The sequence below is a fragment of the Heterocephalus glaber genome, unplaced genomic scaffold (assembly GCF_053883595.1).
Source record: "Heterocephalus glaber isolate CG9 unplaced genomic scaffold, H.glaber_assembly_v1.0 deba00001600, whole genome shotgun sequence".
Classification (NCBI taxonomy): domain Eukaryota; kingdom Metazoa; phylum Chordata; class Mammalia; order Rodentia; family Bathyergidae; genus Heterocephalus; species Heterocephalus glaber.
Genome location: NW_028258372.1, coordinates 22,477,857 through 22,492,210, shown reverse-complemented (window position 1 = coordinate 22,492,210; position 14,354 = coordinate 22,477,857). Strand labels below are relative to the sequence as shown.

The 14,354-nt window shown below is 39.2% G+C and overlaps 1 protein-coding gene across 1 annotated transcript in view; it reads left to right on the top strand.

Moving 5' to 3' along the window:
* Positions 1-14,354, top strand: part of Niban1 (niban apoptosis regulator 1) — a 158,179-nt gene that overhangs the window by 63,569 nt on the left and 80,256 nt on the right. Inside the window, exons 2-3 of the mRNA XM_004862792.4 lie at positions 1,767-1,897; positions 5,753-5,884. Coding sequence (XP_004862849.1) covers positions 1,767-1,897; positions 5,753-5,884 — 263 coding nt within the window. The remainder of the gene's footprint in view (positions 1-1,766; positions 1,898-5,752; positions 5,885-14,354) is intronic.

The window sequence follows — 14,354 nt, the reverse complement described above, 5'->3', positions numbered from 1 at the left end:
AAAGATACTCCACTCTTTTGTAAGAAAATTACAGACAAGGATACAGAATTTTACTACTTATGCAATGTAATAAAACTAATAAACTATTAACTGATCAGATGGGTATAAAGCCTGGGTATATTAAGGCATTATGCAAATGCTGATTAATTTTAATGCCGTAAACTCACAGAACAAGAAAAGCATGCCTAATTCAAATTATAGAGGCTTTTATTTACACGTCTACAGAATCTATTATTACTGGGTCTCCAAGGACATTACAAGTAATAATTATTAAAGCCCATAAATATGACCAGGAAATGTCATTTCATTAAGGGAATGTAAAAGATTTCGTCTTTATCTCACATATATCATAAGAGTGAAATACCTGAGCAAAAGTAGAATTCTCTGTCTGTAGAAGGCATTCATCATAAACTTTGGGTGTTTTGGGATTTGATTTCTTAAGCATTAACAGGAAGCTATGGATTCAAGGTTTACTTTATTGAGTATCTCAGTATACATGGTTACAATTCTTCACTTATTTCTAAAAATTTTACATTCATAATAGGTCAGAAAATGTTGTTATATTTTAGTACTTTCTGTTGACTGTAGCGTCAAATTTGAAAAACAAAAATTGTGCCAGATTCACATGAAGTATTTAAAAATATTTTGGAATGTTCTGTCAGGTTTATTTTTCCTCAAGCTAATATCCTATTTCATAAGCACAACTGCTTGTCAACATTGACAGTGAAACTTGTATTTATTTCTGTATTCTGTGTCAAGTACTTGAAATGTTAGGAAGATTTCTAATCCGCTTTAAAAGTGCTCTTTTGCCCTTTCTTCCCCATTTATTCATCTCCCATAGCCAAACCTAAGCAGGGGTTGGAAAAGACTGTTTCCAGTGCCTGACTCTTGCTGTCCCTCCAGCTCTGCTCCTCATGCTTCCCTGACTGGTGGATACTCAGTTTAATTTGTGTCTGATGAGAGAGGCTATATTATAGCTGCTGGTCACTACTGGCAGCCAGCTGTACCTCCATGATTATACTTCATGTCACATGGATTCAATGCCAAGTGTGGACCAGTGAGCATCTCCCGTCACAGTCAGGGATGCTGGAGCCTGAAGGGCTGAGTGACTCAGCTGAGGAGACAGCTGGTTTCCGTGTCACAAATACAAATGGAATTTCAACCCAGGTCTCCATACTGTGCACCAGAGTTTCCCTTGTACCTCATTGAAATTATGTAATCACAAAAGTCTTTTAAACCCAAAGCACAGGAGCACAACCAGAGGAAACTGTTAGTTTTCTCCAGAACTATAGGTCAGCTACTAGAGATGGAGCCTCAGGGGTCTAAAGAGGAATGAAGGCATGTGTATGTAGAGTTTAAAGGGATTATTATTGTGTGGAAGGAGTTGAATGTTTGGCAGTAGAGGAGAATAATGAGCAAACTAAAGTGGCGAGAGGGTGAGGTAGATCAACCTTAGAAGGACTAGAAGAGTGGTTCCATTTGTGGCCATGGCAAATAGTGTAATGTACAATGAAGAAAAATCATTTTGGCTACTGGAGGATGGTCCCTAGGGTCCTTGAAGTCTCTTAGGATAATACCAGAAGGGGAAGGAGAGGTCCAATTATGTGCAGAAGGTGACAAGTTCTTGGGGAACACAGCCTGATAACAAATCCCTGGGAAACAGTGGGGTTATGGAGATGGGAGGGATGTTTATAGAATTATGTAGATAAGATGTCTCTTCTGTGAGATGTGCTACATTTCAGAATCTAATTTTTATATTTTTCCAGGGAAAACTGAGGCTGCTATTAAAAACTTCAGTCCCTATTACAGTCGGCAGTACTCAGTGGCTTTCTGCAACCATGTGCGGAGTGAAGTAGAACAACAAAGAGATCCAACATCACAATTTTTGAAGACCAAGGTAACAGTGGACATTTGGTTCATGTATTTCTCCTGTGGAAGAAATTTTTGTAGTTCATAATATTCAGAAATAATTATTTTAGTGCCAGTTGAAAAATCTGCTCTGACATAATTTCATGCTCAAAAGTTTCTATTTGCCTAGAAGTTAGGATATATGTGATTTCTTATGGATAGTGGAATCCATATAAAAAGAAAGCTAGCACTATTCCAATTTAGTTGTTTTTCCCTCATTGATGCTGTCATAGCAGGAAATTTACATTGTTGTAGTGAAGTTCAGCTTTTTTAAAAAGTCAATTTCTGTGCTTTGTGCTATGGACTTTTTTTTTTAAGATGAAGACTTGCTCTGATTGCCTGGGCTGGTCTCCTGGGCTCCATTGATTCTCTCACCTCAGCCTCCTCAGTAGCTGGGAATATGGGACTATAGCCTCGTGCCACTGTGCCCACTGCTATGGGCATTTTTATTTTGGTCATTGATCAATATGATTTTCTCTTTCAGTCTCTTAATTTATTCTTATTTCTTTGCTCTGTTAGAATAATTAACCTTAACAAATATTTAGCACCTAATATCAGGTATCAGGTTATATTCCAAGACATGAGGCATAAGACAAATCATCTACCTTCCTAGAATCCATATTCAAACATAGTAGATAGACAATTAACAACAACAACAACAAAGCCACAAATGAGTATCAGATGGTGTAATAGTGAGTGCTGCAAACAAAAGTAAAGCAAGAGTATTATTTGGAGAAGTTGACAGGAAGGAAGGAAAGAAAGAAGGAAGGAAGCCCTCTGTGGAGACAGCATCTGAAATGACTAGAATGAAACAAGAGTAGGCTGGGTAGCATTTGTGGGAAGAGTATTCTGTGCAGATGGGATAGCAAGTGCAAAGGCCCTACAGCTCAGTATAGAAAGGCTGGTCTACCTCCAGCACTGTAAGGGAGAGCAGGAACAGTGACTGCAGGCAGGTAGGCAGGCGGAGAGCAGATCCTGTAGATCTGTAGGCCATATTTGATTTTAAGTGTGATGGGAAGTCTCATTGGAAGGAATTGAATACAGAGTGACATATAATTTTTTTTTTTGGTACCGGGGATCGAACTCAGGTCCTTGCACCTGCGGGACAGGCGGTGGAACCACTGAGCTAAATCCCCGGCCCAAGAGTGACATATAATTTTAAGTGATCTTTCTGGCCTCTCTGTAGAGAAGAGACTGTTGCGGGGGGGGGGGGGTTGCTTGGCAACTGGCAAAGAAAATATCACATCAGTTTAAGAGAAGGGTGATGGTGAATTGGACTAGGGTGATAGTGCGGGTAGTGGTTGTGGGAAGAAATATTTATGATAGAGCTACAGAATTTGCTGTGAGAAAAGAAAAGGGAGATTTTTTTAAAGAGCAACATCATATAGAAAATGAATGTGAAAAATACTCTTTGAGGAGAGCCACACCCTAAAAGAAAACAGCAGCTATTTGCAATGTAAAACTTCAAAATGTAATTAATGATCACAAATGTTGGTCGGTTCTGACAGACTATCAGTGCATTTTCCCATAACCTGTCCTTGTAATATACTTTTTCAAATGTTAACTTTTCTTTTTGTAGTTTTTCTTTTTTTACAAATTGCTATGCTGTGTATTTCATCTCTGCATTATTTGTGATATCAAGAGTATAAATTGTTTTAGATTTTCAAAAAATTATACTTTGTTTCATGCATTTTTTGCAAATTTGACTTCACAGAAGTGTAATATCGTGACATTAACTTGGTGTGTAAGCATTATGTGTACATAAACACAGTGAAACTTCTTCAACAAAAAAAGAAAAGGAGAGACATCAGTGATAGTTTCTTAATTTTTAACCAGAGTAAATAAGTAGATGGACTCGTCTTTCAGTTAGAAGGTAGAATCAGAGATAAAAAAAAATCATGAGTTTAGTATTGCCATATTAAAGTTTGCATACTTATTCAACATGTAACTGTGGAAATACTGAATAGGCAGTTGAATATTGTATTTGTCAGCATTCCATTGCTGGGACAAAATGCCTGACACATACAACGTAAAGGAGAAAAGATTTACTTTGGCTCATGGTTTTAGAGGTTTCAGTCCATGGCTCAAAGACAGAAGAAACATCATGGCAGAGCAAAGCTGCTCACAATCTGGCAGTCAGGAAAAAGAGAGAATGAGGAAGAGCCAGAAAGGGAGGAAGGGACTCATGAACAAGAATATACCCTTTCAGGTTATTCTACCTCCTCCACCCAAGCCCCACTTCCTAACAGCACATTCAGCCCAGAACTCATAAATGGATTAATCCACTGATGAGTATAGCACCCCCATGAACACATAGTTCCACCTCTGAACACATGAGCCTTTGGGAGAGTGAGCCTGCAGAATAAAAGTTTAGGAGTGTTATCTTACAACCAGTAGTAAAGCCATATGGTATTCTTGAAGGAGGATGTAACAAAAAAAAGTAGTGCATTGGCTCCTCAAACCTTTGGAGATCAGAAAGAGAAGGATCCAGCCAAATGGATTAAGGATCAGCCTGTGGAGTAGGAGAAAAATCAGGAAAGTGTAATGTATCAGAAGGCAAATAAAGAAGGGTTTTCAAAAAGGAATGAGTGATAAGTGAGTCTAATACTTCTCAGAGATTAACTAATAGATTCAGTAGCATGGGTATGCAGGAATAACTATTATCCCTATTAAAAAGTGACTCTCAAAATTTAGAGAGCTTGTTAAAAATGCAGATTCTGATACATTCCCTTAGAGATTCTGATAGAGTAAGTCTAGGGTAAAGCCACATTTTTAACGTGCTTACCTGTTGATTAAGTGGTCTAAGTTTGAGAAAAGCTGCACGTAAGAACTATAAAGTTCAGCTTGTACCATGGTTTCAGCCTCATTTAGAGAGAAGTGAGGTCCTTTCTCCTCTTTTAATGAGGTCAGACAGGAGATTGCCTCATTATCTGTCAGGACAGACTTTAAGCACTGAAATTAGGAAGGGAATTTATTTCATCCCTCAGACAATTCTCAAAAGAAATAGGCTTATCTATCTTCTCTGTATGGTTCATGTACATTTTTGGCTTGAATGCAAAGAGATAAGTTTCTGAAGGCACTATAATTTTTTAATTTGGGGGAAATATATGTAAATTCAGTGACATGTATAAGAGACCCATTCCTATACTTTGAAATAACGTGGGAATTGCACAATGAACCAGGTTTCAAATTATCCTCATGTAGTAAACCCTGTGAAAGATCTAACTAGAAACCTGATGGAAATTTTCCTACAGCACATATAACAAAGTTAATGAGAGATGCTCAGCCTTTTAAATAAGAGAGGTAGAACTGAGGTTTCCTGGCTTGATGGCTCCTTGTTCTTTAACCACATGTGGTTTCCTTGAAGAACACATGGATTAGTGAAGTGTTAATCATCTCTTGAAGTATGCCTGATGGTACGCTAAAGAGGGGGAACAGCCTGTTAATGATCTAATTTTCCGAATTAACTCTGAGGTATGTCAGGGCATTGGGTAAGTGTGCTCAGCTTATGCTGTACTGCATCACTCCTTCTTTTCCACAGTTTACCTAGCATTTATTAAGTGCCACATGTAAAGAAAGCACAAACCTTATTACTGTAATCTTTTCTACTATATGCTTCTGTACCTAGGGTATAGTAGAGGAAAATGAAAATAATAAAAATACAAATATTTGCATTTGGTCAAAGGAGTTGGAAGGGGAAATTATGGAGGAGAAGGGGAAGCAACAGTCTCATTAGGATCTCTGCACAGTGCACTTTGCTAAAGTATTCCTTGAAATAATGAATAACTTAGTGATAGCAAGGCATGTTGTATCCTGCTGTGATAGTTGTATTATCTTCTTTAAGCCACCATTGGAACCTGGAACCGTGTTATATGAAGCAGAGCTCTCACAGTTTGCAGAAGACATAAAGAAATGGAAGGACAGATATGTTGTGGTTAAAAATGATTTTTCTGTGGAAAGCTATGAGAACAAAGAGGTAAGACATGTCCAAGTTACCAATGGTTCTTGCTGTATTCTTTTTTTTTTTTTTTTTGAGTTTCCCTTTCTTTTTTTTTTTTTTAATTAAATTCTTTCATTGGTACATTGTAGGTATACAACACAATTACATTTCTCATTGGGAATTGTACCTTTACATAATGCATCTTGGTTCTTATTTTTTCCCCATTCCTAGCCCTCCCTTCACCCCCTCCACCCTTCCCTATTTACAAAGACTTTATTTCCATTTTTTCCATTTCTCAGCATTTTTCCTTTCCCTTCTTTCCTTTCCCCTGCCCCTCCCACTACCCCTACCCCTTTGGACCTTTTCTTCCTCTTTTATATTATCGATTATTCATTCTAATCATTGGTACATTTTAGGTATACAATATAATGACATTCATCATTGGAAATTTGCACCTTTACATAGTCTCTCTTGGTTCTTATTTTTCACCCTTGCCCAGCCCTCCCTTCAACCCCTCCAGTCCTCCCTATTTACAAAGTTTTTGTTCCTATTTTTCCATTTTCTCAAATTAATCCCATTCCCTTCTATCCATTCCCCTAGCCCTCCCACTTCCTTCCCCTTTGCCCCTTTTCTTCCTATTTCACATTACCTATTATACATTTAGTTCTTATTTACACTTTCAGTTTTTCACAACAGAGAAACTATTCGGTATTTATTCATGTGTGTCCTATTTATTTCACTTAAGAATATCGCCTCAATCTGCATCCACTTAGCTATAAATGTCTCTAATTTCTCCTTTTTTATGGCTGAGTAGTACTCCATTTTATTAAAAAACCACATTTTCTTTATCCAGTCTCCAGTTGATGGGCATTTGGGCTGTTTCCAAGTTTTAGCTATTACAAACTGCACTGCCATGAACATAGGCGCACATATATCACTGTGGTATGATTCTTTTAATTCTTTGGGGAAGATCCCCAGCAGTGGAATAGCGGGGTCAAATGAGACTTCCAGTTCTAGTTCTTTGAGGTATCTCCATACTGATTTCCACAGTGCTTGCACCAGTCTCCACTCCCACCAGCAGTGGAGCAGGGTTCCTCTTTCCCCACAGCCCCACCAGCATTTGTTATTGGTTGATTTCATGATAGCAGCCATTCTTTCTGGAGTGAAGTGGAATCTCAGCATTGTTTTCATTTGCATCTCTCGAATGACCAGTGATGTTGAACATTTTTTCATGTATTTATTTGCTATTTCTACTTCTTTGTCTGAGAAATGTCTGTTCATTTCAGATGCCCCTTTTTGGATTGGGTCTTTAAATTTGGGAGGTCTGATCTTTTTAAGTTCTTTATAGATTCTAGATAGTAGACCTTTGTCTGAGGAAGAGCAGGTGAAGATTTTTTCCCACATTGTGGGTTGTCTCTTCACACTGCTGGTGGTTTCTCTTGCTGTGCAGAAGCCTTTTAATAAGAAGAGATCCCACTTGTTGATTGTTTGTGCTAGTTCACGGGCAACTGAGGTTTTGTTCATAAAATCTTTTCCTACACTGATGTCTTCAAGGGTTCTACCTAACCTCTGTTCCAACTGGTTCAGAGTTTCTATTTTAATATTTAGATCTTTAATCCATTTTGATTTTAGTTTAGTGCATGGTAAGAGATACAGGTCTAGTTTTAATCTTTGGCAAGTTGAAACCCAATTTTTCCAGCACCATTTATTAAAGAGGCTATCTTTCCTCCAGTGAGGGTGTTTGGCTCCTTTATTGAAGATGAAATGGCTGAGTGTGTCTGGCATTGTTTCTGCATCTTCTAATCTGTTCCACTGGTCCTCAGGTCTGTTTCTTTGCCAGTACCATGCTGCTTTTATCACAGTAGCTTTGTAGTATAGTTGCAGGTTGGGGATTGTGATACCCCCTACCATGTCTCTGTTACCTAGAATTGCTTTTGCTATTCTGGATCTCTTCTTGTTCCAAATGAATTTTTGGATTGTTTTCTCAAGGTCCATGAAGTATGCTGCTGGGATCTCAATTGGAATTGCATTAAATCTATATAGCAGTTTTGGAAGTATGGCCATTTGGATGTCTGTCTATTTTCTGACATCATCTTCAGTCTCTCTTTTCAGAGTGCCATAGTTTTCAGAGAAGAGGTCTTTGATTTCTTTCAGTAGGATGATGCCTAGGTATTTCAGTTTTTTGGATGCTATTGTGAAAGGAATTATTTGGCCTATTTCTCTCTCAGTGAGTCTGTCATTGATGTAGAGGAAAGCTATTGATTTTTGTGTGTTGGCCTTGTAACCAACTACTTGACTGAATTTGGTTATTAAGTCTAGAAGACTTTTGGTGGAGTTCTTGGGGTCTTCTATATAGAGTATCATGTCATCTGCAAATAATGACAATTTGACTTCTTAATTACCTATCTTCATTCCTTTTATTTCTTTCTCTTGTCTAATTGCCTTGGCTAATGTTTCCAGAACTATATTGAACAAGAGTGGTGATAGTGGACATCCTTGTCTTGTTCCTGATTTTAGTGTGAAGGATTTCAGTTTTTGACCATTTAGTATGATACTGGCTGTTGGTTTTTCATAGATGGCTTTTGTAAGATTGAAGTAGAGACTGGCTATTCCAATTTTTTGTAGGGTTATTATCATAAATGCATGTTGGATTTTGTCAAATGCTTTTTCTGCATCTATGGAGATAATCATATGGTTTTTGTCCTTGGCTCTATTGATATAGTGTATTACATTGATTGATTTTCGTATATTGAACCATCCTTGCCTCCCTGGGATGAATCCCACTTGATCAGGGTGTATGATCTTCTTGATGATCTCCTACATTCTGTTTGCCATTATCTTATTAAGGATTTTTGCAACTATGTTCATTAGTGAGATTGGCCTATAGTTCTCCTTTTCAGTTGGGTCTTTCTCTGCTTTGGGGATCAAGGTGATGCTTGCTTCCAGGAATGAATTTGGGAGTATTGCTTCCTTTTCAATTTCATTGAAGAGTTTAAACAGTAGTGGCAGTAGTTCCTCTCTAAATGTCTTGTAGAATTCAGCAGTGAAGCCATCAGGGCCCGGGCTTTTCTTAGTTGATTAGTTTTTCATTACATTTTCAATTTCCTTGGTTGATATTGGGTTGTTCAGAATTTTTAGGTCTTCTTCGTTCAACTTTGGTAATTCATATGTATCTAGGAATCTGCCCATTTCTTCTGTGTTGTCCATCTTATTGGCGTATAGGTTCTGGAAGTAGGTATTGATGATCTTCTGGATTTCTGCTGGGTCTGTTGTCATTTCACCCTTTTCATTCCTAATCACATGGATTTGGGCCTTTTCTTTCCTTTTTCTGATAAGGTTGGCTAAAGGTTTGTCAATTTTGTTGCTTCTTTCGAAGAACCAACTCTTGGCTTCATTGATTTTTTTGTATCGTTCTCTTAGTCTCCATTGCATTGATTTCTCCTCTGATCTTTATATTTCCTTCCTTGTATGAGCTCTGGGGTTGTCCTGCTCTTCTTTTTCTAGAAGCTTGAGGTTCAGCATGAGGTTGTTTAATTGGGCTCATTCTGTTTTCCTAATATGTGTATTCACTACTCTGAATTTCCCTTGTAAGACTGCTTTCATTGTGTCCCATAGATTCCGATATGTTGTATTGTCATTGTCATTTAATTGAAGGAACTGTCTGATTTCTTCTTTAATTTCCTCTGTGACCCATTGGTTATTCAGAAGTGTGTTGTTCAATTTCCACGTGTTTATGAAATTTTTTGAATTTCTTTTGCTATGGATCTCCAATTTCATCACACTATGGTGTGATAATATACAGGGGATAACTTCAATTCCTTTGCACTTACTTAAACATGTTCTGTGTGTGAGTATGTGGTCTGTTTTGGAGAATGACCCATGTGCAGCTGAGAAGAATGTGTATTCTGATTTTGTGGGGTGGAAGACTCTGTAAACATCTGTTAAGTTCATTTCTTCAAGAGTTCGATTGAGTTGTAGTATTTCATTACCTATTTTTTGTCTAGTTGATCTATCTATTTGTGACAGTGGGGTGTTGAGGTTCCCCACTGCAATTGTATTAATGCATATATGACTTTTCATGTCCGTTAGTATTTGTTTTATATAGTTGGGTGCACTAGTGTTTGGTGCATAGATATTTATGATTGTCATCTCTTCCTCTTGGATTCTTCCCTTTACAAGGATGTAGTATCTTTCTTTGTCTCTCTTAATCAGTGTTGGTTTGAAATCTCCTTGATCTTGATCTACAAAGAGGATAGCTACTCCTGCTTTTTTTCGGGTTCCCATCACATGGAGTATTGTTTTCCACCCTTTAACTTTCAGTCTATGAGTTTCCTTTTGAATTAAGTGTGTTTCTTGTATGCAGCATATTGTTGGATTTCTTGACCCATTCTACCAGTCTATTTCTTTTGGTGAATTGAGACCATTAACTTTGATGGTTATAACTGAAACATATTGACTTGTCATTGCCATGACTTTTTCTTTTTGTTGGGTTCTCCTCCTTTACATTTAATTTCTTGTCATGCCAGATGAGTTCATTCTGCTTTGCTTCCTGGGGTTGTGATCCTCAATGTCTGTTCCTAGGATATTGTGTAAAATTCTTTGGAGTGCTGGTTTGGTATTCACAAAGTTCCTAAGGTGCTCTTTGTCATGAAAGTATCTTATTTCTCCATCAACTTTGAAAGATAGTTTTTCAGGGTACATCAATCTGGGTTGGAGGCTGTTTTCTTTTAGGGCTTGGAATATGTCACTCCAAGCTCTTCTTGCCTTGATGGTTTGTGTTGAGAAGTCTGCTGTGATTCTGATGGGCTTTCCTTTGTATGTGATTTGTTTCTTTTCTCTGACTGCTTGGAGAACTTTGTTCTTCTGTTGTGTTTCTGGAATCTTAACAATTATATGCCTATGTGTAGATTTTTTTTGGTCAAGGCTATTTGGAGTCCTATATGCCTCACTTACCTGTATGTCAAGCTCTTTTCCCCTGCTTGGGAAGTTTTCTGCCATTATTTCTGTGAAGAGGTTTTTTATGTCATCTCCACTCTCTCCTGTTTCTTCATTGACTCCAGTCAGTCTTATGTTATTCTTCTTTGCATTATCTAGCAGCTGCTGGATTGATTTCTCATTTTCCCTTATAATTTTGAAGCAATTTTTCTTTTCCTGGTCACTAATTGCAATCTTATCTTCTATATCTGAAATTCTGTCCTCACATTGGCTCATTCTGCTGTGTAGACTTTCAATGGAGTTTTTCATGTCCTGGAAATCTATTTGCATCTGTTTTATGGATTCCATTTGTTTCCTATGCTGGGATTCCATCATGTTCCTCAGCTCCTCTCTAGATTTATTAATCATGTCTTGCACTAGGGGCACAATTTCTCCTGTTATCTGAGAAATTGTTTCTGATTTCACTTTTCCCAATCCCCTTTTGTTGTCAGTTCAGTGGGTCCAGATGGTTGAGTATCAGAGTGTTCCATCTCATTTCCCTTTGGGGTTGCTGTAGGTGTTCTGGAAGTCTTTGAGACTTATTTACATGTTTTCTCATTTCGATGGGGTGGGGGGCTGTTAGCGCCTGCACAGATTACCTCCTCTGAGCTGGGTGAGGTGGGACAGGGGCCGGGAGCAGCGGTAGGGATTGTGGCCCAAATGCCCTTTCTTGTGGGCTGGGAGCAGCGGGAAGGATGGTGGCTGGGAAGCCCCATCCTCTGGACCAGGAGCAGTGAAATGGTGGCTCAGAAGCCCCTACCTCTGGGCTGGGACCGGTAGGAGGGATGGTGGCCTGGAAACCCCTTCTTCTGGGCCAGGAGCAGTGGGACAGAAGGTGGCCCAAAAGCCCTTTCCTCTTGGCTGGGAGCAGTGGGAGGGATGGTGACTGGAAAGCCCCTTCCTCTGGACCAGGAGCTGTGGGATGGTGGCTCAGAAGCCCCTACCTCTGGGCCAGGAGCAGTGGGACTTAGTACCTTGGTCTGGTGGACTGGTGTCCTCTGCATCTTAGTAGTGTGGAACCAGGTGGATGACTGTCTGCAGCGAGGTGATTCGGCATCTTCTGTGTGACTTGGGACCTCGGCAGGGCGTGCACAGACCTGCCTGTCTGCAGCAGGCTGATTTGGCGTGTTCTGCGCAACTCAGGACCTCAGTAGAGTGTGGGCAGACCTGCCTGTCTGCAGTGGGGTGATTCGGTGTCTTCCAGGTGACCCGGCACCTTGGTAGATCGTGCACTGACCTGCCTGTCAGCAGCAGGCTGATTCGGCGTGTTCCATGCGACTCAGGACCTCAGTAGGGCATGGGCATACCTACCTGTCTGCAGCGGGGTGATTCAGCGTCTTCTGTGTGACTAGGGACCTAGGTAGGGTGTGCGCTGACCTCCTTGCTGTATTCTTAATAAATTGACTGGGTCGATTGGCATATCCTCTCCTTTGCCATTGATTGATTCAATAAACCCTTACTCGTTTCGATGAAGAGATATTTTTGGAATATCTGTTCTATTTCTGATAGCAGTTGTTCAGACCAATGCTTGCAGTCTACTGGATAAGACAAATAAATGATGCCAGGTGAGTGAAAAAAGAAGGTGGTTATGCTGACTGATTTGTGTTTGGGGTAGGAGCCTTGCCTGTGATCATTTAGCCTCTAGGTCTTTCCTTTCCTCTTGACTCTGAGTTTGTGGTAGCCAGGACAGATTTGTGGAGTAGTCTGAGCAGTCCCTCTGATGCTAAACCATTAAGAGGAGCCTTCAGACTGACAAATCATGTATTTCCTTCTCCTTTCTGATGAAAATTTGGAATAAAATACAGTGCAAACTTGTTTCATAGGTTATTGGACAAGGCTCAAATTCTCTCTTTAATAGATTTACTCTTCTTCAACATTGAATGAGCTAGTATTTCCTCTGCTTGACTGTATTAGGATTTCATTCACACATAATTTGTACCCAGAAACAAATTATCAATACAGTACAAATAATAATGGTAGTCATAACAAATAACTTTATATTGTCTCTGGTCCTTTACAGTGTCTTTTCAGGGAAGCTTGAGGAAAGGCAGTGTTGTAAAATGGTTGATTCTATGGGCTTTGAATTACATCATTGCCAGTGGCTAGATGAGTATCCTTGCCAAAGTTATAAATCTCCTTGAGCCTCAGTTTTCTCATCTATGAAATGGTGTGATCAGGAAGCTCCCTACTGCCATCACAAGCTCTGAGGGCAGAGAAGCAGAGCCAGTCCCAGCACCCAGAAGGAATCTCCCCCGCCACCATCCCAAGCTTCTAGGGCAGAGAAGGTGAGCCATGCGGGTGCTAGAAGCCCCCCTGCCCCGTGGAAATGAGAAGACATGTAAACAAGCCTCAAAACCAGACTTCTGGATCACCTACTGCAACCCCAAAGGGAAACGAGGTGGAACAATCTGATACTCAGCTACTTGGACTCTCTGAACTGGCAACAAAAGAAGATCTAGGAAAAATGAAATCATAAATAATTACTGAGATAACAGCAAAGATTGTGCTCATGATGCAAAACATGATTAATAAATCTAGAGAGGACACAGATAAAAAAATAGAGGATCTGAGGAATATGATGGAATCCCAACATAGGAAACAAATGGAATCCATAAAACAGATACAAACAGATTTACAGGAGATTAAAAACTCCATCAAAAATCTGCACAGCAAAATGAACCAGTGTGAGGATTGAATTTCAGATATAGAAGAAAAGATTGCAATTAGTGACCAGGAAAAGAAAAATTGCTTTAAAATTGTAAAGGAACATGAGAAATCAATCCAGCAGCTGCTAGATGATGCAAAGAAGAATAACATAAGACTGATTGGAGTCAATGAAGAAATGAGAGAGTGCAGATGACATAAAAAAACTGTTCACAGAAGTGATGGCAGAAAACTTCCCAAGGAGGGGAAAAGAACTTGACATACAGATAAGTGAGGCATATAGGACTCCAAATAGCCTTGATCAAAAAAAATCCACACATAGGCATATAATAGTTAGGATTCCAGAAATCCAACAGAAGAACAAATTCTACAAGCAGTGAGAGAAAAGAAACAAATCACATACAAAGGAAAGCCCATCAGAATCACAGCAGACTTCGCAATGCAAACCCTCAACGCAAGAAGAGCTTGGAGTGATGTATTTCAAACCCTAAAGGAAAACAGCCTCCAACCCAGATTGATGTACCCTGCAAAACTATCTTTCAAGATTGATGGAGAAATAAGATACTTTCATGATAAAGAGCACCCCAGGAATTTCATGATTATCAAACTGGCACTCCAAAAAATTTTAGACAATACCCTAGGAAAAGACAATGAGGACCACAACCCCAGGAAACCCAGCAGAATGAATCCATTGGGCGTGACAAATTAAATGCAAAGGGGGAGAATCCAACAAAAAGAAAAAGTCATAACAAGACTTTTAAAACTTTTAACTTCATCTCCCTAATGAGTGTATAATTCAATCTTGTTATTGGACTGATTAGTATTTTTCTGATTCTACAGTTGCACACCATTCCTTGTGCTGTACTGG